Genomic DNA, 26,265 nt, shown 5'->3' with positions numbered 1-26,265 from the left:
ACCTGTAGGGAGATTCTGCCTGAGTGTCTCCTCTTCCACTTTCCCAGCCCAGCAGCCCCATCTCCCTCCTCAATCCATTTTCGCTAATCGGGAGGAATTCCAGCACAGGCTGAGGCAGAGGCCATTAGAGCCCGTGCTCACAGCAGCTTTGTTGGGTTTGCAAATGGGTGCCAAGGGGGTAAAACATTTACTCTGAAAACACAACGAGCGCTTAAACACTTGTGCTTGTTTTGGAGCCAAACCCAACTGCAGCTGTCCCAGTCCCAGCTGTGCTTTATGGAGATGGTTAGGAGAAAGGTTTAAGCTTTCCTGGGACAATCCCTGCCAAGATGAGTGCCAGCTCCCCGTGCTCTGCTGCTGTTCCACATCAGGCTGAGCAGCTCAGAGAGAGATGCAGGCTCTGAGCAGGCAAGAACCAATGCTGCATACAGGATGAGGGGACAGCACTGCAGTGGGCAGCAGGGAGGAGCTGAAGCCATCGGTGCAGAGAGTGGGAGCTGCAGGAGAGCAGCATTATCCCAGCAGGGGATGTCCCTGGATACAGCATTTGGGGATGCTGTAAACATAATTCCTTTTTCTATGCCTGTCATTGGGAGGTTTGGGCAGCACTGATAAGCGAAGAAAAATATCGGAGCACTCAGGCTTCTCATTTCATGGCAGTGGCTGTTCTGCTGCATTTCTGCCTCTGCAAACAGCCCCACAGCAGCCCCAGTCACATTGCTGCCCTCTGCACAACGCCAGGCACCAAGGTGTGGACCTTACTACCACTTTACCACCTCACTGCTCCTGCAGCACTGGGATTGCCCTGCAGCACAACCCACTGCTGAATTTCTCACTGTAGGGATGACAGCCACAGGCACTGCTGCACTGTGGTGGGGAGATGGCACTCAGGGCACATTAACCAGTAAATTAACCAAGCAAAGTGTAATTGGATACCAGGAAGTTCATCAATCCTGTCTGTAAGGGCCTAAAAAAACAACTAAGACATCTACATCTTTTATTTGTACCATCTGTTTTTCACAGGCCTCAGTCAAGGGACAGAAAGCCATAAGGTCTTACTCACCTGAACCCCTGTGGGTCTGTTGGCAGTGGGAATAGACTGAGCCTTCTCTGCCAGCACAGGGCTGTGTCAGGAAGTTTAGGTAGTAGACAACAGAAAGATGCTTCTCTCAGAGGGTGCCTGGGCACTGCCCAGGCTCCCAGGGAATGGGCACGGCCCCGAGGCTGCCAGAGCTCCAGGAGCCTTTGGCCAGTGCTAGCCAGGGGTGCCCAGGGTGGGATTGTTGGGGCTCTGGGCAGGGACAGAATAGGACTCAGTGAGCCCTGTGGGTCCCTTTCAACTTGAGACAATCAAGTTCAGGATAAGGCATGTCCATGGAAGCCGTCCTGTCAGAGCTGCCCACTCCAAGGTGGGCAGGGAGGGCACAAGGAGCCAGTATGAAAATAAAACTCTGTGAATTATAAATAGTACAAAAGGGCAGGAATGGCTGCTGCAGCCTGTTCCATGTATTGGGTGCAGCCACTGGCACACACAGTCAGGACAGCTCCTTCCTGGGAACAGGCAGCACTCCCACAGGGAATGCAGCTCCACGTGAGCCCCGGTGCCAGGTATTGCACACAACATCCATCCCCCGGGAAAGGGAATGCCGAGGATGGTGCAGGCCCTGCTCTCAGGGGAAGCTGCTCAGGAAGGGATCATGCCCTTGCTAGCGCTTCCTGTCGGCCATGGCCCGGCGGTTGTGGTTGGCTCTTGTGCTTTTGTTGGCTTCCTTCTTCCCTCCCGCTCCTGCACCGTCTCCCGGTTCTGCCCGTGGCCTCTTGGCATTCCCAACAACGGCAGAGCTGTCGTGTTTTTGCCTGGAGGATACAGGGAAAGGACATCACAACACCACCCTGCACTCCTGGGGAAGAAATCCCAGATCCCAAAAATCACAAACACTGGCTGTGGGGGCTCAGCCTCAAGCCTCAGCTCATCCCAGGGCTCCCACAGCAGCCCAGGAGCAGCATCAGCCACATCACCACTGTGTCCTTCCACACACTGAACCTATCAGCTGGAAACAGCCATGAAACTGTCCCAAAATCCCTGTGGCAGCTGTTGGAGCTCTGGAAGTTGTGCTCTCCAAGAGCCTGTCTTGCACAGGGTTCTACTGCTTGGAGTGACAGGACAAGGGGGAATGCTTTATGCTGAAAAAGGGGAGATTTAGATTGGGTATTAGGAAGAAATTGTCCCCTTGAAGGGTGCTGAGGCACTGGCACAGGGTGTCCAGAGAAGCTGTGGCTGCCCCTGGATCCCTAGAAGTGTCCAAGGCCAGGCTGGACAGGGCTTGGAGCCACTTGGGATGGTGGAAGGTGTCCCTGCCCACAGCAGGGGGTGGAACAAGATGGTCCTGAAGTCCCTTCCCACCCAAACCACACCATGATTCCATGCCATGCCTGCCCCTACTCAATGGGATAAAACAACCATCAGTAAAGTAAAGGGTGGGTGAGGAAGTTCACCCCACTGTAGTAGGACCCTGACACACAGGAATGTCAAGGAGCAGGAACACCCTCAGCAATTCCAATCAGCAGCAGAACAGCAGCAGAGCCACAGGGAGATCCTTGCTTACCCCTTCCTGGCAAGGAATGCCTGGCGCCTGGCTTCAGCCCTCTCCCGCAGCACCGCTGGGTCCTGCACAAAGTGGTCCTACAAGGAGGCAAGGGAACAGGTCAGGAAACTGATCAGCACCGTGTCCAAGCCTGGAGAGGAGAGGATTCTGTTGGGAACAGAGTCAATTCCTGGTTCATTACCTCTGGATCAGTGGGATTGGTGTCAGGGACTCTAAACACAACATTTGGCACAAAACCTGCCTGAAAACCTTCCTACACCATGGCTACTCCCAGCAATCCATGGAAATGGAGTGTCAGTGACCCTCAGAGTGCTCTGCTGGCACCGTCTGTCTCTGGGATAAAGCAGATTAAAGCTCCCCATGGAGGAAGTGTCACTGCTCCAGCAGTTAGGGCAGGAAGCAGTGGAGAGCTGTCCTTGGGGCACATCACAGCCCAGCAGCCACTGAACAGCAGCTCAGTCCCTGCTGCTGCTCAGAGATTCCCCTCTCTGAAATAGGAAATCTGTTCCACATCACCTGAGAGTGAAGCAGGGAAGGAATGTGGTAAATCTTAACGCAACCCCAGCTAAATGTCACCTTTGTTCTTTCCTTTTCAGCTTCCTCCTCCTCCTCTTCATCCTCTTCCTCTGTCTCCTGTCCTTCCTCCTGCCCTTTAGGTCTCAAGACCTGAGGAATTGTGAATGGCCTGGGAATTAAGACACAAATAGTTAGAAAAGAAAACAGCACAGCCACAAACACTTCTCTGAACAGCACATCCTTTTTGGTTTGCATTATGTCCTTAAAAAGATGAGACTCTACAGATTTCATGGACTTCATTTTCCTGAACAAAAAAAAAGCCAGGAGACCCAGGAATTAATGCCACATTCCTATGGGCAATTAGCAAACACACACCCTCCACTGGGGAATGTTCACTATGAAACTGTCATTGAAAATAATAATAATAGTTAAAAAAACAACCCTGAAACTTCATAAGGAATTTCTCCACAGAAACAACTGCTTCCTTTGGGAAATGGGCATCCAGACACAGCCATGAGGCAATATTAAGGAGTATCCTCTGCCAGGCTTTAGCTCAGCAGTCAGGAAGCGTCTGTTGTACAAGACAAATTTGGACAGAACCATTAATGCTCAGCCAGTGCTGTGCTCCAAACCCTCTGACTGGTCAGGGCTATCCAGGGAGCCCCAGTTCCATTGCTGTGCCCCAGCTTCTTAGAGGGGGAAATCCCTGGAGAAATTAATCAGGCTTTATGAATCACCCTGGACATGCAGAGCAAAGGGCCTGGGGGAGGAGGAAGAATTTACCACATGCCTATAACTCTTCTTTAACATAAATATGTGTCTGTGTTTAAATTCCATTGGAATTCAGACCCACCATTCCACTGCCAAAGAAATAAATGTAAAACCAGAAAAGCCTTTGTTATGTCAAACCAACAGATCCAGTTTTCAGCAGTGACATCCACTAATTGTTTCTAGGGGCAGTGAGACCTGAAAGAGGGGAAAACACCTGGGTGCCACATTCTTACAGGAAAAACACAAAAAGCATTTAAATTTAAGCTTCTCAACACTTTAGGAGGGGAATAAAAGAGACAAAAGAGCCTCAAAGCTTCTATTTGGTTTGAGGTTAGGAATGGCGACATCGTCACAATACATCAGAATTCAGAAGGCCACTTTCAGAAATGTTAAAGCAGCTTTTAAACCATGTGTTTTCTAAAATAAATATTCTCCAGCCTCCATCCTCACTAACCCTTTGCTTCCCAAAAGCTAACTGTGTGCAGCTGTCAGTGTTGGTGCAGAGTGCCGTGCAGCCCATCAGGGACTCAATTCCTGCTGTCAGCACTCAGAGGAGATTGGCAGGGAAAAGTCTGGTTGTAAAATTTCCCAAATTTTGAAGTTTTCCTTTGCTAACCAGCCATTTTAGGTTGCCCAGCTCCACTGATTCTCCAAGCTGTTTTTCGCTCCTGCAAGGTAGTTCCTCTAAGAAGCACTGCTGAGTAAAAGTTTCCACACAAGGCAAATTCCCCTCTTGGATTTGCTGATTAATTGAGGCAATGGCTGAGTGGAAGCTGGAGAACATCCTGGGCACACTCTGTTTTTCTTTGCAATACATTCTGGAAGTTTAGGAACTGTTTGGCTAGGAATTTAGTTTGTATTTATGTACAGCTTTTCATTGAGGTTTTTTGCCTCAAGGGTGCAATCACATGGTGTTCATTGAATAGTCTGCCATGGGCACACGCCCTATCCACAGGAGAAGGGAGCCCCAAACCTTCCTCCTTGCACATCACAGTGGAATCAGACAAAGGGGTGGTTTGAAGCTCTCGTGGAGGAACAGAGCCCAAAGCACCGGGTTTGTGGGAGCCAGAGAATTCCGTGGTGATTCTCCCGCGGTTCCCTTCCTCCCCCTGCCCTCAGCACTCACCTCCTGGAGATGAGCTCGTCATCCGAGTCAGCGTCGTTAGCGCCCACTTGGTTGCCGTCGTAGGTGTCGTCGTACTCGTCCTCGTAGTCCTCGTAGTGCTGGGCTGCTCCCGGCTCCAGGGGCAGCTCCTCCAGCACCACGCTGTACTGGCTGTAGCGCTGCCTCTGCTCCGTCACCAGCCGCTTGTCGTTCACCAAGCTCCGCGTCGTGTCCTTCTCCCTCCTGCTCGGGAACAGGGGAGGGAAAGGCAGGGTCACAACCTTCCCCCCAAGCTGCTTTTCCCCCAGTTAGTCAGTGCAATGTGAAGCAATGCAAGTCTCATCACCTATTGGTCGGCCGGTTTATAAAATCAGGGAATGGTTTGGGCAGGAAGGGATCTTAAAGCTCGTCTTACTCCACCCTCACACCTTCCACTGTCCCAGGCTGCTCTAAACCCCAATGTCCTGCCTGGCCTTGGACACTTCCAGGGATCCAGGGGCAGCCACAGCTGCTCTGGGCACCCTCAAAGGGAACAATTCCTTCTCAATATCCCATCCATCCCTGCCCTCTGGCAGTGGGAAGCCATTGCCCCTTGTCCTGTCATTCCAAGCCCTTGTAAATAGTCTCTCTTCCATCTTCCTTGTCAGCCTCTTCAGGTCCTGGAAGGCCACAATTAGGTCACCTCAAAGCTTTCTCTTCAGGCTGGACAATCTTAATTCTCCCAGCCTTTCCACACAGCAGAGCTGCTCCATGCCTCTGCTCATCCTGGTGCCTCCTCTGGTCTCACTCCAGCAGCTCCAGGTCCCTCCTGTGCTGGGCCCCGGGGCTGGATGGAGTAATCCAGGGTGGGCCATTTCTACCAGGGCTGATTGGCCACTAAACAAGAGCAGGAACTGGAGACCCCCACTGTCACCTCAGACAGACAGGAGGCTTTCACAGGAGGCCAAATGCAATTCTATTGCAGATGAAACTTGGCCAAGGCGCATGGAGCACAAATGTGAGGGGAAAAGGACAAATGTAGATGGGGAGAGCCAAAAAATAACCAGTGCAGGTGAGGACGAGAATAAACACAACTCCCAAGGCAAAGAACAAAACAGCAGAGAGTATTTGTGATTCAGCCTCTCAGAGCACTGCAAGGGCTTGTTTTTTTTAAATTTAGAAGGCAAGTAAATTATAGTCATTTTAAAGAAGGGAAGACCAAGAAACAAGAGGGATTAAAAAGCAGCTGCTGAGTGTCTCAAGCTGCACATGCATAAGCTCTGAAGTCCCATTTTTCACACCAGGCAAGTACATATTCACAGCAAAGAAACAGGGGATCCCACTGTCCAGCATTCCCAGGACAACTTGCAGCCCCTAAATCCAGAGGACCCAGCAGCAGTGGATTTTATCAGAGAAAGGACCTGTCCAAGGCAGTGGCAGTGACTCAGGAAGGGACAGACTGGAGGGATGTGATCCAGCAGCCCCCATTTTCATTCAGAATATCAAAACAAAGGAAGTTTACAGCTGGAGGTGGTTCCCTCTCTGCCATGACTCACTGCCTGCGTTGGCTGCACAATGCCCTCCCAAGCACGTGGTGAGTTCACCCATGCCAGGATCCCTGGGATAACACCTCCTGTGGGAATTCAGCTGAGGTTGAACCCAACTCCTGCTAATTGCTTCCTGTCGAGCTGGTCTGATGACTGCACAGGAGCTGCATGAAATGATCTGGGCACCAATCCCAGGAAAAACAGTGGGATAGCTCCTCTAGTCCCATGGAGCTCAGGACATGCTCTGGCTTCAGCAGACAGATTCAGCTGACAGCTAGGGCTGCACAGGCACAGACAAGTGCCATCACTTTTCAGGATAAGCAGAGTCTATGTTGGCACATTCATTTCCTTGTGTTTGATTCCCTCCTCATCCTGGCTGGATCTCTCTTTTTCAAGGACAATCCCTGCCCCAAACTTGTGATGCTGAGTGTGGCCAGAACAACCTGCTCTAGCTCTTCAGGCACTATGGTGACACCAGCCTTAGCAACAGCACCCCAAACACAAGAGAATTTGGTGAGCAAAATGTATTTGGAAGGAGAAAAAAAAAATTAAATATTTGATACAATTCAAATCCTAAGTATATCTCAGACTAAGCCTGGAGAGCCCTGTTACCCCAACACTGGAACCATCAATGCTGAATATTAAATCCTGGAGACAAGCTACTGCAGCTTTTCCTTGGATTCAGTTGGATAGGATCATCTTTGGGCATTGCTGATCTCCAGGTTTTAAACTACTCAAGCCACAACTATGTCTGGAGTCCTGCAGAGTTTCCCCAAATGTTCTGAATGAAGAGAGGCAAACGACACCAGGAAGAGCAGCAGCAAGAGGATAATCCCAAGAGGCCACATAACCACAGCAGGAGAGAGGAGAACTTCTCCAGGAGTGATGGTACCCTCTGGACAGAAGGCATGCCTGGAGGGCAGTTCCATGGGAGCAGATCCCAGAGCCCAGCTCAGGGATGATTTACACCTTCCAACGCTCTCCAAGTGATCTGCAGAGGGAGCTCTGAGCAGGGTATTCCAACCACTGGATGCTCTGTGCTGAACTCGGTGCTCTCTGGCCTTGACCAGCTGCTGCAGCAAGGCTTTGGGAAGTAGGGATAACCCAGCAGACCTGTGCAAGGCTTTGGGAAGTAAGGATAACCCAGCAGACCTGCACAATGCACCTGTCTCACAGCACAAGGCACCACCATGAGGAGAAAGGTTGTGTCTGTGAATTCTCAGCTATGGGCACAACAAAAGCCATGGCTTTGGCCAGAGAGAAAAGAAATTCCTTTCTTCTCAGCCAAGACAGGGTCAGCACTGTGGCACTGCTCTGAGGAGCTGGGCCACTGGACCTGGGTACAGAAGTGGTTTTCTTCTAGAGTTTGATGCAACTTTGCAACCAAAACCTTAACTGGGAGCTCTCAGGTCATGTGGCTCCAACTCCAGCCAGACTTTAGTTATCTGCTGTGTAAATACATCCCAACATTAAGATCACACTTGGCTGGTTAAAGGAGGTATTTAAAGTCTAGTGGAAGGTGTCCCTGCCCATGGCAGGGAGGGGAACGAGATGAGCTTTAAAGTTCCTTCCAACCCAAACCATTCCATGATTCTGTGGTGTGTTTTAAAAGAATCTGGAACAAGGGAACCACACCATAGAGTGGACATCAGTGGGAGCCAGCACCACAGACCCAGCTAGGCAGAAAGCAAAGTAAAAACTGGTGGGATTTTGTAGAAATCTCTGCTCATGGCAGGAAGATCCCTGCTTACTGCAGGCAGATTGACTAAATGACCTTTAAAGTTCCCTCCCAACCCGAACTACTCCACAAATCCAAGTGCCCTTCTGCAGGAAGCTTTCCAGCAGTAGCAACAACAGAAGTAGTCTAAGGCACTGAATGTTACCAGATGCTGAAGTAGATGAATATTGAATCTTCCCTTGGCTCTAAATCAAATCATTAGTTATTCTCAGCTCTGAGTCACAACTCCAGGCTCAGGGATGGGGCTTTTCAAGGTTTGTTGTTCAGTGCAAGTTTAACATTAAGTCCAAGGAACAAGAGCCTGACATTACAAATGAGCTTGGCAGAGCAATCTCCAGCAGCAGACACAGGAAAGCCAATTAGGAAAAACACTAAGTGAAACCAACCTCCTTCATATTATTTCATTTTACTTTCCCAGAAAAAGAGGTGGGAAACATCTTTGATAAACCTTTCCCCCTGCCAAAACATTCCTGCAGGAGGTTTTTAGGAGAGATAAATGAGCAGGTTCCAAGGTGTTTGCTCCTCCTGACAAAGCAGAGTTAATGACTGGGTGCCAACACTCACCTCTTGCCTTTCTGGATCCGAGACACATCCACTGCATCCCTACTGAAAACATCAAATTCATCATTCTGGAAAACGTTACAGCGAGAGCTGACCAGAGGGGTAGGGTCTGGCTTCAGCTGTCTGTTAAAAAACACAGAGAGAGAATAAAACCAAAAGTGAAGTGAAGAAGAGAAATCCTCTCTCATCCCTAAGCCCTTGGTTTATCCTTTGTCAGTCCCAAAACAATCCTGAGCACACCAAGAGGTGCTGGCTGAGTCTCAGGGCACAACCCCTTCTCTTCCCAGCCATGCTCTGGCACAAGCACAGCACCTCCCAAAGCTTGGATTTGAGGAGAAACTAAACTCACAAAAAGCCAAGAGAAAAATCTTTCTGTTCATTTCAGAGTCTATCAAACCATGCAGGACAATGGAATATTCAACAGACTGCCTGGTCTCAACACAGTGACTCAGTGAAGACAAACACTAAGTGTGATGAATTACAGGCTGGAAAAAATTCCAATAATTTGTTGCTGCTGATTTCAAGATATTTATCTCTCTAGTTAAATCTTTCTTAAGGTTCCAGGTTTATATTTGTTCAACTTGTAAGTCAAAAGACTGTACTTTTGACATTCATTTTGGTGGTGCAGACAACTCAGCTGGGCAGATACAAATGCTGCTGTGCTCCCCTATAAATCAGCAGGGGTCAGAATTCGACATTTCCTATCGAACCAGCAGCTTTGTTTCAAGATGCAAAAGGCAGGAAGAAAAAAATCCAGCTCTATCTTGTGGAACTGCTGGCTTTGCAGAAAAGCCAATCCTCCCTAAAGCCTGTCCTGTACTAGTTGTGCCAAAGTCAGCAGATCTGACTGCAGGAACACAAAGATTGTTGCAAAACTAAGATTTTTTTACATCATTTTTCCGATAAAGATGCTTTCCTTTAATGCAACAGTGAGACAGTCTGCCTATAACTCCATGAAATGTGAACAAACAGCACATTCACTTCCTGATGCTCTGTCAGGAACTGCTGGTGCAGCACAAACACACACTCACAGCTGCAGACAAACTGCAACAACTCAATCCTGCCACCAGCTATAAAACCTCCATCCCTTGTCCTATCCAGGAAAGCAGGACAAGCCTGGCAAGTTTGTCAGAGGGAACATAAAAATGGACCTGAATTGTCATATCTTCACTCACAAAACAGCAGCCTGTTAAATAAACATATTTGACCCTTTGGGTTGAATTCCAGCTGAATTGGCTCCTCTAAAGATGCCCATTCCTGCAGGACAGCTGGGATTTTCACACCTGTGACAATGAACACTGCAGCAAAATAACTTCTGAAGGCAACATATTCTATTGCCCGGAATTCCATTCCATTCTATTCTATCCTATTCTATTTCTATTCTATTCTATTCTGGCATTTCATGTACAAATGGTTTTGTCCCCTCTCACAAAACACAGCACCTGCTCTACTCAACACTGAGAAGCAAAGGTCCTACTCCTCTGCAGGGACACAAGGAGGGCAGAAAACTGGTGACAGGTGACAATGAGAAGCTCTCACTGCAGTTCTCTACCCCATATATGTGAATTCTTAGAGCTCTAAAGGCTTTGAGCCTTCAGTGAGAACAATTAAGTGAGACAGAAACAACAAGAGGTTGTCCCACACCTTTGCATCCTTCGGTCCAGCTTATCCAGGTATGGCACCAGCTTATCTTCCAGGATGTTGTTGATCACCTGCTCCGTGTCGTATCCATACTCCTTCAGGCAGGCCAGGATGAATCCCTCTCCAAGGTCTGGCAGCAGATCCTTCACTTGGGAGATCAGGGAGTCCAGCTCCACGCCGGACACGCAGGCGACGGGCGCGGCCGCAGCGCCGGCACACTGCAGGCACCAAACACAATGGGTGGGACAGAGCTGAGGGCAGGCAGCGTGTACAGAAATACAGGGAGAGCAGCACTCTGGGCTTCAGGGTTCAAACACACAAGTACAAGACTGGAGCCAAAAGAGAAATCAGCTGTTTAAACTACACAAGGTTTCTGACACAGATTTGGGCGCACAGCTACTTTTGCCAGTCCCTGAGTCAGCAAGGACACCCTGGAGAATCCCTTCCTCAAATAACCGGCGAGCTCTGCATTTCAAAAATATGCACATGAACTGCAGGGATGAAGCAGAGTATTTGAATAATCCCCAGCAAGGGAAAACCCAAGCCATGGGAGCTGGAAGCAATTTGCTCAGAGATAAGTAAGGATTCAGGTGTAGCTTCAGCTCCCATTTCCCAAAGCTGCATGGAGATCCAGCAAAGGTCAGAAATGACACCAAATCTCATGTTGTCCCCAAAGCTGAGCAAGCCAAGCCTGTCCTCACAGATAAAGGAAGGCCATGAAGAGCAGAGCCCCCAGGAAGAGCAGAGCCCAGCCCCACCACAGTGCTGTACCCACCTCATTCTCCAGGGCACATGCAGCCCCCGGATCCTCCCTGTCCTCAGGGGTGCTCTCTGCTATTGCTGAAGCTCTGTCAGATGTTGCTGCATCTTTAACAGCTTGTCCTTTTTTCCTGCCTACCCCTTCCCAGGCACTTTCCACTGCATGGAGGATATAGGCTGTCCTGGTCTCATCTCTAAGAGCACAGCATTAAGGACATTCCTGGATGCACATGTTGAGGGATCACCTTGAAGTAACTACAGGACTGTCAGTGACGTCCAAATTTGTGCCCACATCAACACTCATAAAACCATTGAATGGTTTGGGTGGGAATGACCTTAAAGCTCATCTTGTCCCACCCCCTGCCACAGGCAAGGACAGCTTCCATCAGACCAGGTTGCTCCAAGCCCCATCCAGCCTGGCCTTGGACACTTCCAGGGATGGGGCAGCCTCAGCTTCTCTGGGCAACAACTCCTCCCTCTCCTTTTTTTTCTGTTAAAGGAAAGCTTCCCAGTACTCCTTGCCACTCATGCAGCTTAACCAGAGGGAGAAATGTCACTGGTGTGAAGAAATCCAAGAGCAGCCAGGTGTGCAGAGCCCAAGGATACAGTGCAGAGGATGCCTGCTGGAGCAGACTCACATCATCCTCAACGGGGAACAGCTCGTCATAGTCACGGAGAAATCTGAAAACACAGGAGCAAGTTGAATCAGTGGAGCTCAATTAATTACCACTACTGTGCCTCTCCGTACTCCTGCCTCAGTGTTCAGGCAGGAACAGAGAACCTCTCACTCAATGCTGGATTCCAGCCATGCCTGATTTTGGTCCCACTACACCAAAGCAACACTCCTCAGGTGTGAGGGCTGGAACCCAGTGCTGCATTACGGGGAAAATCTCTGCTTTACCATGTGAACGTGCTCAGAATGCCAGCATGGGCAGGAGGACAAGATGGAATTCCCAGTTTTGCCACTTCCTTTGCATCTCCAGCATTAGTGTTTAATATTTTTCTGGTCTGGTCAACCCAGCTGGAAAGCACAGATCAGTAATAACAGCCTAGCTTGTCAAGGGAGCTAATGCCTAAATTGCTCTTCTCGTCTTTGAGAGGCTGGATTAAAGGGAGTGAAGAATAGCATTTCTCAGTGCCAGGGTCTGTGCTGCAGGCTGAAATCCTCTCACTGCACTTCTCCCAACAACTTACAAGGATTTCCGACTCCCAAATGCCTCGTAATGCTGCCTCAGGCAGTTCTGCTGTAAAGAATGGCAGAGGAAGGAGCTGAGGCCCCCCTCGGGCCTCTTGTCAGCCAGACTCACCTCCTCTCCTGAAGCACCGAGGTGAAGATCTGCAGAAATTCCTCAATAAATGGCTGAATATTCTCACAGCTGTAGGAAACACAGCACAGCGAACACTCAGAGGTTAAGTCTGCCAAGGTTTGGCCCCACCAGCCAAACCACTCACATTTACACACCAAGGGAAAGCCCCATTTGAAAAGAGATTTCAGGCCACATTTGTCTTTCACAGGAGCAAAGAGTCAAATGGAAGCAAGTGGTATTTAAGGCTTCAGCAAACATTTCAGCACTTAGCTCTAAAGCTGTATCACACCTAGAATTATAAGTTTTCAGACAGACTTTACAAATAGTTTGATGCCTCAGACTTGCACTGAACAGAAAAGGGTGTGTAGAGCTTTTGTAACTGTGCCTTCATGATGTCTTGGGATTGCACCAGTGAACTTTCCAGGGAGTTTGTGCTCACTTGTGCAAGAACAGCTGCCAAGCAAACTCCCATTGCAGCCTCAGTGCCCAAAGCCCTGGGTGCTTGGCTCCAAGACATATTCCAATGCACCTTTTGGTGGGAAAGGACCTTAAAGCCCACCCAGTTCCACCCCTGCCATGGGCAGGAATACCTTCCACTGTCCCAGGCTGCTCCAAGCCCCATCCAACCTGGCCTTGGGCACTGCCAGGGATGCACAGCTGCTCTGGGCACCCTGTGCCAGGCCCTTACCACCCTCCCAGAGAAAAATTTCTCCCCAGTATCCCATCTATCCCTGCCCTCTGGCAGTGAGAAGCCACTCCCCTTGTCCCGTCACTCCAAGCCCCTATAAACAGTCTCTCTCCATTCATAATGTTGGGCCCTTCAGGTCCTGGAAGGTCACAATCAGGTCTCCAGGTGTTACACATGATCAAAGTTTGCACGAGCCCCACACTGGGGTCAGAAAGCTCATCACAGAGATTCTGGACCAAACAGCCCCATCTGGAACATTCCTGATACATAGGACAACAGAATTTGACCTTAGCCAAGTCTTTGGCTACAATCCCAACACAAACAGCAGTTTCTGTTCGTTTTCTCCAGTAAAGTTGTAAATGAGAAACAATTTCTCCCACACAGCAATCAAGCAATTGGCGAGTAGCACAGAGCCAAGTGCCAATACCTGCTCTCCAGGATGGGCTGCAGACAGACTTGGTTTATTAGGATGTGAAAAACTTCCATCATCTTCTTTCTGGAGTGTGAAACCCTCCTCCACAAATCAGCAAAAACACTTCAGAGAGAGCAAAAGACACTGTTGGTGTCAGCACAAGAATCTGTAACACATCTTTATGCCAGAGTTAATCCTCTAGAAGAATTTCATTAGGAGAATAATTTCCTTGCTGCAAAGACCAGATATTAGACACATTTCATGGTCATTAAGGAAAATCCATGCTCCAAATAAAGCTGGTTTCAATCCCAATTGTCCTGGCAGCTCCCCACATGAGAACTCCCACTGAACCAGCACAGCCTGTGCCTTACAGTGATACTGAGCTACACAGAGATATCATTCATGTTCTCACACTCTGATACAATTTGAATGCACCTCCCATCAAATTCCTTCTTATACAGCACTAAAAATGATTCGTCATCCCACTGCCCAGGAAAATTTGGAATTACAGAACTCATCTCTTCAGAGCTCGTGGAAGCAGCATAAAAAAAAGCCAGGCTCCTCAGGGATGGGTAAAGCAGCATGAAGTGAATTTTTAACTAAGCCCTTGGAAATCTCACTGAAGATCCAAAGGAAGCCTTTGCAGGAATTCTCACCTGTCATCTTCATAGTGCCTCTTCTTGATTGCAGATTCCAGCTCAGGGATTGCCAGTTCATAAAATGAAGCTAATCTGTACAAAGGGGGAACAAACCTGTACCTGTCAGCTGAGGTTCCAAAAAGCATTTGCTAAAAGGCAGAACAAATAGATGATTCCATTAAACCCTCCTCACCAGCAGTACCCATGAGCATCACCTCATTTTGGTATTTTTGCCCCAAAACAGAAGCAAAGACACCACAGACAAAGAGCAGCACTCGAAGGAAATCACAGAGAGGTCTTTGAAAAGGTAGGAAAGAAAAGCATTTGAGAAACATCCTGGTGCTGATCAGAACCATCTGCTCAACCCAGAAAAGCCCCCAACACAGACCTGCAGCCTGCAAAGACCCAACACTCACAAAATCACAGAAATCTTCAACTTGGAAAAGCCCCTTGAGTGCATTGAGTCCCACCATTCCCCAGCACTGCCAAGGCCACCACAGACCACGTCCCCAGGTGTCACATCCAACTGCCTGTTACATCTCTGCAGGGATGGGGACTCCAGCACTGCCCTGGGCAGCTGGGCCAGGGCTGGACAGCTCTTTCCATGAAGAAATGTTCCCTAATACCCAACCTGAACCTCCCCTGGCCCAGCCTGAGGCTGTTACCTCTCATGCCTTGTCAGCTTCTCCCAGCCACTCAGCTTTTGCCAAACCTCATTGAGATTCTCTAGCATAAAACTTGGGCATAACATCAAAGACATTTGTTTTCAGACCTTGAAGTACTATTCCTCTGAAATACTTTCTGCTTCCCTCGTTTTGGGGGCTACAGCTGGAAGTTCTTTTTGTCCATAACTTGTCCCTCTCCACCCTTCCCAGAGCACACCAAGTACTGACTTTGGAAACTGTCATGGATGCCTGGCTCTAGGATCACTCCTAGGTAATGACACACACAGAACAGAAAATCCACACCTCCCTATATCCATGCATTTATTATGCTGCACTCCTGTCAGAGAGAACCCAGCAGCCACTGCATTGAATCTGTCTCATTTCACAATGGGACAGGACACAGTAGCACATTCAGTATTTTAACACGGCCAGGACAAGCTCTGTCTGCACTCCAAGACATACCTGTAACAAAACTCGTGTTTTTGGAAGGTCTGGCAAGCCAAGGGAAAGACATCAAGAAAGGCCCAGAGAGTTGTGCAGGTGTCACACAAATACAGCACAATGTCCTTCAGCTCCTGAGAGGAAAGAGCAGTTCCTGAGGGAAGAGCCAGGCAAGTTTTCCCAGCAGGGACACAGAATATTGGGGCCAGGCCTCTTCCTGACTGCACAGTCTGTATCAACCATAAACCTCTTACAAGGTCTGGGGGCAGACACAACATTTCTCCTAAAACTCCCATCCTTTAAAGATCTATAATGCAATCCCAACTGTCTGCTTTCATTAATGATCCTGTGAGATTATAAGAATTCAGATCCTGCTCTGGACAGTGGCTTTGCTCTGCACATACAGAATTCTTCCCCATGCAGCACTTTTCATCAAGCACTGCACAGCAGAAACATGGGAATCAAGGGGGTTTCTTCAGTAGTCTGGTCCAGGGCAAGCTGCATTTCCAAGGCAGCTGAAACAAACTGAATGACACACTAATTGATAGTTTCAAACTATCATTTATCAATAGTATGAACTGATAGTTTGTTCCCACACATAAACTGAAAGACTAAGGTTTTGTAGAGGACCACATTCACTGTCTTTGTACAGCTCCAGCACATAAGCCCTCTCAATTAACTACAATTAAATTACACTGTTGTTAAAACACACATTTCTTTCTGAAGGAAAAAAAAAAAAACCATCAGCTCTTATCACTGCCAGGGTTAGGTGGAGACTTGTGTCAGATATTCTGTTACATTATTTAAAAGCTGGTTAAGCAAAAAAGTTGCCAGGTTTAAAACTATCCACATTCCAAAGGTTATGATTGAAGTGAACCAGCTCATGGTGGAAAGGTTTTATCATCATGTCCCAGGACAAAGAGTGCAACAATGGCACAGAACCACGAGCTGTAGGAGCTTTTGGGAACAGAATGATCCTCTGTGGACTGTTCAGTGTGCAGGAGTACAGAGAGTCCAGTCCTACCTGGAGGGGCATGTTCCCTGCAGTCACACTGACTTTCTCTTCCAGTTTCTGGGGCTTAGCAGAGGCCCCTTCACACTGCAAACCACACTTGTGCAAAATATTGTTGAACACCTAAATCAGGAGAACAGGGCAGTGTTAACAGACAGAACCAGCAGTGGGACATAGCAGAGAAAGCCAGAAGCAGAAAGGGAGGTGAGACGGAAGAGTCATCAAGTAATAATTTTATATAAAGTTTCAAAACCTCCCTGACACACATTAACAAACCAGGGAAAGGAAGAAACAGCAAAGTCAGGGGAGGTTTAGCTGGATAGTAGGGAAAGCTCCATCCCCAGCGGGTGGTCAGAGCTCAAGGAGTGTTTGGACAATGAGTGGGATTGCTGGGTGTCTGTGCAGGGCCAGGGGTTGGGTTTGATGATCTTTGTGGGTCCCTTCCAGCTCTGGATATTCCATGATTTCGTTAAATACATTCTGCCCGCCTACAATGTTCCCTTTCCACCCTCCAAGCTATGCCACATTTCCAGATGAAATCCCAGCAGGAAAGCAGTACCTGGAGGACAGTGGGCAGAGTTTCATCAAGGTCACTGAAGTAACTGGGCTGCTGAGTGAAGATATTTCCTGAAAAGGGAAAGGAAAGCATTTCCATCAGTTGGCTCATTGATGCCAATGAGCAAATTTGCACCAGAAAATGGTACATGTGTTATTGCTGACACCCCCCAGACACACCTACTGACCATGTGGGACACAGCTCACCCTCACTCTTCATCTCAGACACTGAGCCCCTGCTCCCAAAAAGCTGATCCATCAGCTCTCCAAAGCCCCTGGAGATCCAGCAATGGGAATATGCTCATCAGAGCAGAGCAAATGAGATGTCAGATGATTCACGCTCCAGGGGCTGAATCAATGAATAATGCAAATACTATCACTGAACAACCCCAGTTCCTTTATTTGACAACTGGAGTTGACTTTTAATTACTGATAACAGTTCAGCACACACCAGGAGATGTGCTGCCGAATATTTCTTAAAGGTAATGAGGCTTTAGTAAAACCTGCTATTATATTACTAGGACTCCATTATCTTTACAAAATACTCCACGGAGTAATGCCATACCATAAATCCTCACCAAGTAAGCACCAAGGCTCCTATTTTCCTGGAAATTATTGTTTAGATTATGAAAATTAAGAAAATTAATTCCTTCTAAAGCAAGGACAGAGCTATGAGACAAATTTCAGATAAATTTATACCCTGAGAAGAACCTCAAGTTTATGAAGTTATGAATTACACACCATAATAAAATAATCAGGTGAGCAATAGTTGGTCACCTGCATGCAGCATGATTGTGTGGCACTCTACAGCATAATTCAAAGGAGGCTTCATTACTTAGGTGTTTTTTGGAATATTTTCAGAGCCAGATAATCTAAGCTTGGCATCTGAAAGGGAATATATATCTTGCCATGCCTGTTTTCCATCTCTGAGGATCAACAGAGGAATTTAGGGTAGAAGCTACTGAAAAAGGATAAAAAGCTAAAAAATGCAAAGGTTTATCTAAGATTTTCTTGCTGGAAATCTGTCTGCACCACATGATCTCTAACACTTCTCATGTTAGTGAACTTGGAAACGAGACAAAAATAACTACCAAAGAAATGGAAAACCTTCACTCCACGAGCTGCAGACAAAGTGGGTTAGAAATCCAGAAGAGCTCACTTAATCCCAGGGTAGATTCTTCCACTCAGGTGATGTTACAGATCACAGGATTGGGAAGGGAGCACAGGATAAATAGAGAAACTAAATCAATATGCTCCATCTTCACTCCTCAGCATCCATGGCTGGATGTTCCTCCCTGTGTACTTGCCACTAAGGCCGTGTGTACAGAGAAATCCAGGGATAAGCACAGCCTGAGCAAGGCTCTGAAGTTTTTGTGGTTTGGAGGCTCTGCATACATCAATGTCTGCATTGAAGTTTCAAGTTCTCCCACTTCCCATAGCAGTGGTTACCTCACACTGAATGTTTTACTTGGCTCCCAGCTCTGGGAACAACAGCATTCACAGCTGGACTGTGCCCATCTCCCAACTCTCCTCCCTCCTCACTCTTTCCCATCTCTACCAGGGTTTTACAGAGCCTCACATTCCTCCTACAAGGACTGAGGACACATTCAGTTGGCACAGGAAACAACTGAGTCTGGGTTTAGGTCTAACAACATGAGCCTAGCTCAGGGCAGCAAAGCAGGACATGAAGCTTTCCTTGGAACAAACAAAGTGCACACGGAAAAAGAAAAGCACAGTCTGATCTAGAAATGACAGATTTTCAGAGCAGTTCACCTGGGAACTGGGTATAAACCCCACTTGCCATACAAGCAAAAGCCTAAATGTAACAGATTGTTCCTTGGCTTTTACTGACCAATCATCTTCTGGAGCAGGAGGCCGTTTCCTTTCCCAAAAAGGACACAGAGATCCAGAATCTTGGGGATATCGAACAGGAAGTTATTGTAAATAATTTTTCCAAAGACAGAGGGAGTGATAAAATGATCCTATAAAGACAAGGAAAAAAACAGAATTTATAGGATAATCCATATCTTGCTCTGCAGTAACTCCAGGACTATAACCTGCAAAAATAGCTCTCAGAGGTGTATTAAGGAATTTATTTCATAGAAGGCAGCAACTCTGGTTGAAACAGCTTCTATGGAGCCATCTATTCCCACATTTTTGTCCCTGCAAGACCAGGCACCCCACTGATCCCTTCACCAGGAGATGAATTAATCTACCTAAAAGTTTTACTAAAAATCTCCCTACAGGTCACCAGTTCCCAGCCTGACAGCAGAACAGCCTGAGGTTCTTGTATCCTGGGAGAGCAGAGCCCAGCGTCAGAAACCACAGAATCAGGGACAGGCAGGGAGAAACCCCAGAACTGCAGCTCTACATCCTGACTGCTGAACACTGTGCCAAAACCGCCTCACACTGAAGGCACTTCTTACAAAATTCTAGATGAGAAAAATTCCATTGTCTGACACTGAGAAACAGGCAGCTGAAATGTGATTTTGGATTTTCAGAAGCCCGGTTTGCCTGTGACAGCAAATGTTTTCAATCCCAGTGAAAGGCAGGGCAGATTTTCCCTGCTGAGGCAGAGGGATGGGGCTCAGTGCTGGCAGGTTCCCTTTCCAGAACTCCTGCTGACTCCTGCATGACAATGGACTATTCATTCCCTGCAGATCACTCAACTAGAAAATGGTTTCAAATGCTCGCCTGCCTCTCGGAGTGGGGAGGTTTAATCAGATCCTACAATGAAAGACACCACAGAGGTGTCAGGTACTTCTGCTGAAGTGGTGCCAGCTGCAGGCTCCAGCATTCCTTCATCCTGCTCCTGTCCCAGCCCTCCACTCCCAGGCCTTTCCCTCAAAACATCCTGAACGTCACCACTGTGATAACCAAGAGAATCAACACAGCCCTAACACATCATGAACAAATGAGGAGATCCAGGGAGCCTCACTCATCCTGCCCAAAGGGCTGGTGAAATTCCCACAGCTCCAAATGGGAGTGGCACTCACTCAATTAACACTGGAATGTCTTTTAATTATAGAATCTCGGAATGAATTGGGTGGGAAGGGACGTTAAAGCCCATCCACTGCCACCCCTTGCTATGGGCAAGGACATCTTCCACTGTCCCAGGCTGCTCCAAGCCCCAGTGTCCAGCCTGGCTTTGGACACTGCCAGGGATCCAGGGGCAGCCACAGCTGCTCTGGGCACCCTGTGCCAGGGCCTGCCCACCCTGCCAGGGAACAATTCCTGCCCAATTTCCCATCCAGCCCTGCACTCTGGCAGTGGGCAGCCAATTCCCTGTGTCCTGTCCCTCCAGCCCTTGCCCCACATCCCTTTTCAGCTCTCCTGAATCCCCTTTGGGCACTGGAAGGGGCTCTGAGGTCTCCCTGGAGCCTTCTCTTCTCCAGGCTGAATGCCTGATGATGCCATATAATTTAAATTCAGTAATTTAGAGTGATTTCACTGTATGTCCAAAACCTGGGGCAAGTTCAAGGAGAGACAAGAATTAGCAGGAATTTTGTGGCACCATTCACTGAGGGAGTGAATGCTCAGGAACTGGTGGCCTGAAGAGCCTTTTCCATGTGGCCACACAAAGGCCAATGTGCTCTCTCTCCTCTTACCATGCCATACCCAACCCCTACACATGGATAACCTGCTATTAGTCAGGAAGGAGATCCAGGAAATCAACCAAGAGATCACTGCATAGTTCAGATACTTCAGCTCTGAGTGTTATCATCCCCACAGGGAGAATCCAACTGATAAAATCATCAGGGAGAGGAACGTCGTGCGAGAAGAACAACGATTCATTTCTCCAATTCTCTTTTTCCCTAAGTCACACAGCCTGGAGCACCTGCAAGGCATAGGAATATTCACCTTGGACTCCTTGTGGGTGGACATCCTGAGGAATGTGAGGAAGACACTCCTGTGGAGGCATTTCTGCAGCTCGTTCACCTCCGGATGGCAATCCCACAGCACATCGAACTTGCGAGGGGCAGAGCGCAGGTAGGAATCCAAACACTTCTGCAGGCTCTCATCAAATATCACCTGGCACAAGGAAAGGCAGGAAAACGGGAGGCAGGGAATGTCACACCTTCATGGCTTGTGCTCCTGAGCAGCCCAGTTAAATTTAAAGCGACCTAAAACACTCAGGCATGTGAAAAGGACTCCCGTATGCACCAAACACAAGGCAACTCTTAAAAGTCACAGTGGAAAATCCTTAGGGAAATACTTTCTTTGCATTCTAAGGTGCAGTAATGGAAATTAAAATGTTTCCTGTGTGACACAACAAGCATAAACAAATCTTTATGAAAATGATGGAAGACTCATGGCTTTTACAAGCACCTAGATGTTTACGTTGTATCTTCAGATAAAAAACAATGATTACCTGGCACCAGAATTTGTCATGAGGCAAAGCCAGAAGCCAGTTCAGGTCATCTGCAATGAATTTTGCTCGCTCCAGGAATTCCTCCACCAGAGCAGGGTCCCTGATGGCTGGAGGGGGTTTGTACAGCACGAACGACCGATCTGCTTTAATTTCTGGGTGCTGCAGAGAGCCAAAAAAAACACTGCATTACAACTCCAGACCAAGTGACAGGAATGCAGTTACCATCTGCTCACTCAGCTCCAGGAAACATAAAGTTACCTTTTAATACAACTTGACATTACAGAATCACAGAATGATTTGCATGGGAAGGGACCTTAAAGCTCATCCAGTCTCACCTCTGTCACAATCAGGGACACCTTCCACTGTCCCCAAGCTCCATCCAACCTGGCCTTGGATATTTCCAGGGATCCAGAGCCAGCCACAGCTTCTGTGGGCACCCTGTGCCAGGGCCTCCCCACCCTCAGAGGGAACAATTTCTCCCCAATATCTAACCTTTCAGATTGAATCAATTACTCCTTGTCCTGTCCACAGAAACATTCCATTCCTTGGTAACTTCCCATTTTCTATCCTTTCAAGGCAGTGGGTTTGTATCTTTCTTTATGAGCTACATTTTCAGACCTTGCTAATTTGGCAGATGTTCCTTGCTTTCTCTTAACCACAGCCTGACAAAGCAATCCTCCCACACCTTCAGAATAAAGGGCAGGAGCTACCTGACATGCATTTGAACTCTCTCTTTGTCCTCTGAACTGGTTCTTGCACAATATTCCATGAACTCAAACTGACACAATCATCAAAGACAGAAAGAAACACTTCACTACCTTTCCCAAGGGTTACTGAACAGGCTTTGCCCAAATACACCCACCCTAAAAGGAGAATTCCAATGAGCAGCAGGTTTGGGCTCTGCCTCATCCCACACATGTGCTCAGGGTAGAGTTCCTCAAGAGTGAGCAGCATTCACAGTCCCACTCCTGCAACACACCCAAAAAGCTCTGTCCAGGCCTTATTTCTGGGAGAAAAGGGTTTCTGTGGGTTGAATTTTCTAGTCTCATCAAGCTGAAGAGACAAGGGATGGATCCCAGTGCTACAGCTCAGAGCTAAACTTGAGGCAGAGCTTGCAAAACTCCCTGAGCATCTCCCCATTGCAGCAGAGGTTACAGACTCAAGAGAGGGAGTTGTGCTGGGAAAACCTAGTTTACTCCAGATGTTGAACACAGTGAGTTTGGTTCCTGTGTTTTGTTGTTGTTGGGTTTTTTTTTTTTGTTGTTGTTGTTGTTTTTGGTGGTTTTTTTGGTTTTTTTTGTTTTTTTTTATTTTATGGTGTGTAAATGAAATCTCAACTGTCAGAATACATTAAAAAAACTTCTTTAACAAGCAGACTGAACAAATTTCACAGAATCACAGACTGTCCTGAGCTGGAGGGGACCCACAGGGATCATCCAGCCCAGCCCCTGTCCCTGCCCAGAGCCCCAACAATCCCACCCTGGGCACCCCTGGCAGCACTGGCCAAAGGCTCCTGGAGCTCTGGCAGCCTCGGGGCCGTGCCCATTCCCTGGGGAGCCTGGGCAGTGCCTGAACCCTCTGGGGGAAGGACCTTTCCTCATCTCCAACCTAAACCTCCCTGACACAGCTCCAGACATTCCTGTCACATATCCCAGACCGAGCCTCAATATAAGACAATTATTTATTGAAGGTCTGTTTGGCTTTCAGGAAAAACAGAGCTCACCAGTGCTGGTAAAGTTCTCAGCTTCCCCGTTTTGGGATCCCTTTCTGTCAGCTGGAGCTCATCCAGAGGCAATGCTGGCATCCTGGTGGCTTCCTCCTGTCCTCAGCAAACAAAAGCAGCACAGGATGCACTTTACAAAGTCAGGCAAAACAAAAGAGGCTGCAGCCCCACAGTAACACACACTGGCTGGGAATACATTTATGCCAAACAATTTATACCCAGCAATTTAAACCCCACCAAAATGCCAAATCCTGAGGGAACACCCAGGAGTCACCTGGACATGTCTCAGAGGAAATCTGGAATGTGATGCTAAACTTTCATCCTTTTCCTTATTGAAAGGCCACAGATACCTTCCAGGACAACAAAACACATTTGGGGACACAGTTTAATATTGAAATAAGATATTTAAATCGGGATGCTGAAGGGCTGTGCTGAACTCTGGCCTTTGCAGCATCTTTCAACACTTGCACTGTCTCTCCTGACAGCACAAACCACAGGGACAATCTAAACACAGCCTTGCCTGTGCTTTAAAATAGCATTTTTGGGGTCTGTGTGTAGAATCTCACAGCACTCAGCCAGACAAGGGATACAGGCTGAGCCTACAAACGCCTTCTCTGCTCCTGCCAATTCCCATGTGCTCACAAAACCACAACTTCATCTCCAACAGCACTTTTGGGCTCAGAAATGTTTCAATTAATATTCTGAAATGAACTATAAGTCAAATACTAGAGTAACTCAATAGAAAGAATGTTAAGGGCACTGCTGAAGAAGTTCAGACTTAAAAAAAATTAAAGCTGCAGGTTAACAGAGCTTTTAAATTCTTTTGGAGGTTATGAGTTCTGCAAAATGGTACTAAAAAGTTATGTTCTTATTAAGTAGGTCACACATCTCCTCAGATGCACATTTAATTGCAGTCACATTGCCTGAGCTCAATAACAATTAAAACAAGAGCAGTGTCTCTAAAGCTGAACAACTCTGACTCAGGAGTTTAGACAGCAAGTGAAAAAATAACATTTTTCATTCCACAGATTTGTCACCCATGGATTTAGGCAAAACTTTTGTAATCTAACATTTTAGAGCTCAATTAAAATAATACAGCACAGCAACAGCAATACCCACACCTTAGAAAATTAAAAATAATTCTGTCTTTCCAAAAGAGTTTAAAAATTAGAATGACAGGAGCAACTATTATTTTTATGATAAACAATTTCTTAGGAAAAAAAAAAAAGAAACCACCAAAACTTTTCAGCAGAACAAACCAAGCTGGCTTCCAGTTCAATTTCATCATATATTTAATTTGGCTCTTAAAATTCTTAAGAGTCATTCTGAAAGCTACACATAGAAATGTGTGTTTGTAACACAGAAGAACATGCCAAGTGTCTCATTTCAAGCCTGGGAGGCACCAAAATCTCCAGTCCAAGTCAAAAACATCCTGGAAGAGACAGAAGCCCTCCTCAAAAGCTTGTTCAGCTAGAGAAGAGAAAAAATCTGAGTATGGGATAACCTCAACAAAGAATTATTCCTGATCAGTCTCAGAAGCTTTTCCCCCCACAAAGAACTTTGGTCTAAACCACAAACGCATGATTAATCTGTTGTGCCCTGTGATTTCAGGTACAGTGGGAGAGCCAAAAAACATAATGAACTAGGGAAACTTATTTTTCCAAGGAAACTTATTTTCCCAGGTTTTTCCAGGAAAACTTATTTTCCCAGCATCAAAAATTATCCTTGTCCTGCAATTCCAACTGATGTGCACATCCATGGGGACATCCAGGGTGAGGTGACACTGCTGAGGATGAGGCAGCTGGCACAGGGAATGCTGCAGCATGGGTTCATGGAATGGTTTATGTTGGAAGGGACCTTAAAGTCAACCCATTCCAACCCTCACCACCCAGGCTGCTCCAAGCCCCAGTGTCCAGCCTGGCCTTGGGCACTGCCAGGGATCCAGGGGCAGCCACAGCTGCTCTGGGCACCCTGTGCCAGGCCCTGCCCACCCTGCCAGGGAACAATTCCTGCCCAATATCCCATCCAGCCCTGCCCTCTGGCCCTGGGAAGCCATTCCCTGTGTCCTGTCCCTCCAGCCCTTGTCCCCAGTCCCTCTCCAGCTCTCCTGGAGCCCCTTTAGGCCCTGGAAGGGGCTCTGAGCTCTCCCTGGAGCCTTCTCCTCTCCAGCTGAGCACCCCCAGCCCTGTCACCGCGGCCCTACCCCACGGGCAGACACCCTCAGTTAACCCAACACCGCCGGATAACCGGGGCCCTGCGCTCCCGCGGCCACATCCTCTGCCCGGAGCCTGTCCCTGCCGCACCGGGCCCTGCCCAGCCGCTGCCGCCCAGCCCAGCCCAGCCCAACCCAACCCAGCCCAGCCCAGCCCCGCCACAGCCCCGGTACCGGCACCAGCGTCCCTCCGGCCCCGCGACGCTCCCGTGGCCAGGCGGCTGCTTCCGGCCCCGAGCGGAACTACCGGGCTGGGCGGGGCCCGGGGCGACTCCGCCCGGCGGCGGGACCGGCCCGGCTCCCGGCGCGGCCGTGGATCCCAGGGCGGGACCGGCCCGGCTCCCGGTGTGGCCGTGGATCCCAGGGCAGGAGCCGGCCTCGGGCGGTGCTGCAGTGACCAAACGGGCGGCTTTAGCCCCAAAGCCCCGCCCGCCCTCCGCATCGGCTGCAGCGGTTACAGCCCGTGGGTTGTCTTGGGAGGGGAAGGAGCCTCCAGCTGTTCTCTCTCTGAAGGAAAACCATCTGGTTCAATAAATCGTCTTTTTGAAGGAGACCATTTTAACTTAACTGTGCTGCCCCATCCAGTGTCGCGGGCGGAGAGAGGCCGGGCAGGGAAGGGGTTCTGCGGGGACAGGGACGTGTCACAGCCGGCGACACTCACGCTTCCCTCGGCTGGGACTTCTTGCTCCCCGGGGAGGTGTCAGTGCATTACAGTCGGACAGCGCACGAAAAGGGCAATTCCTGTCAACGCATTGGAGCGCTGATAATGAGAACACATTATTACATCGTCACGTTTAAACCCGCACCGAAACCCCGGGAACGGGGCGCTTCAGCCTGCAAAGTGACACAGGCACATCCAGCCGTCGCCAGTCTCTGCTCCGAAGGGTCTCGGTTCTCCTCCTAAACTTAGCCCAGAGCGCAGCTTTAGATGGCAAAGTGGCCTAAAATAGAAACCACGCCATGGCTGTGCCGTGTGCCCCATGAGAGATGGGCTGGACCGCGTCCCGCTGGCAGCGC

At 48.4% G+C, this 26,265-nt stretch overlaps 1 protein-coding gene across 1 annotated transcript; it reads right to left on the bottom strand.

Annotated features, from left to right (window-relative positions):
* Nucleotides 1-1,438: 1,438 nt before the first annotated feature.
* On the bottom strand, nucleotides 1,439-25,481 carry ASCC2 (activating signal cointegrator 1 complex subunit 2). Its single transcript, XM_066331146.1, is given in 22 exon segments — nucleotides 1,439-1,708; nucleotides 1,710-1,775; nucleotides 1,778-1,829; nucleotides 1,831-1,857; nucleotides 2,607-2,683; nucleotides 3,183-3,291; nucleotides 5,020-5,241; nucleotides 8,827-8,946; nucleotides 10,468-10,682; nucleotides 11,240-11,417; nucleotides 11,830-11,904; nucleotides 12,531-12,599; nucleotides 13,646-13,753; nucleotides 14,287-14,361; nucleotides 15,396-15,508; nucleotides 16,399-16,509; nucleotides 16,946-17,013; nucleotides 18,794-18,923; nucleotides 20,803-20,973; nucleotides 21,314-21,472; nucleotides 23,037-23,132; nucleotides 25,423-25,481. Coding segments are annotated over 21 exon segments (2,250 nt in total). The 5' UTR covers nucleotides 23,118-23,132; nucleotides 25,423-25,481; the 3' UTR covers nucleotides 1,439-1,684.
* Between the last annotated feature and the right edge of the window lie 784 nt (nucleotides 25,482-26,265).

The sequence above is a fragment of the Sylvia atricapilla genome, chromosome 17 (assembly GCF_009819655.1).
Source record: "Sylvia atricapilla isolate bSylAtr1 chromosome 17, bSylAtr1.pri, whole genome shotgun sequence".
NCBI classification, from domain to species: domain Eukaryota; kingdom Metazoa; phylum Chordata; class Aves; order Passeriformes; family Sylviidae; genus Sylvia; species Sylvia atricapilla.
This window is presented reverse-complemented; position numbering and strand designations above follow the sequence as displayed.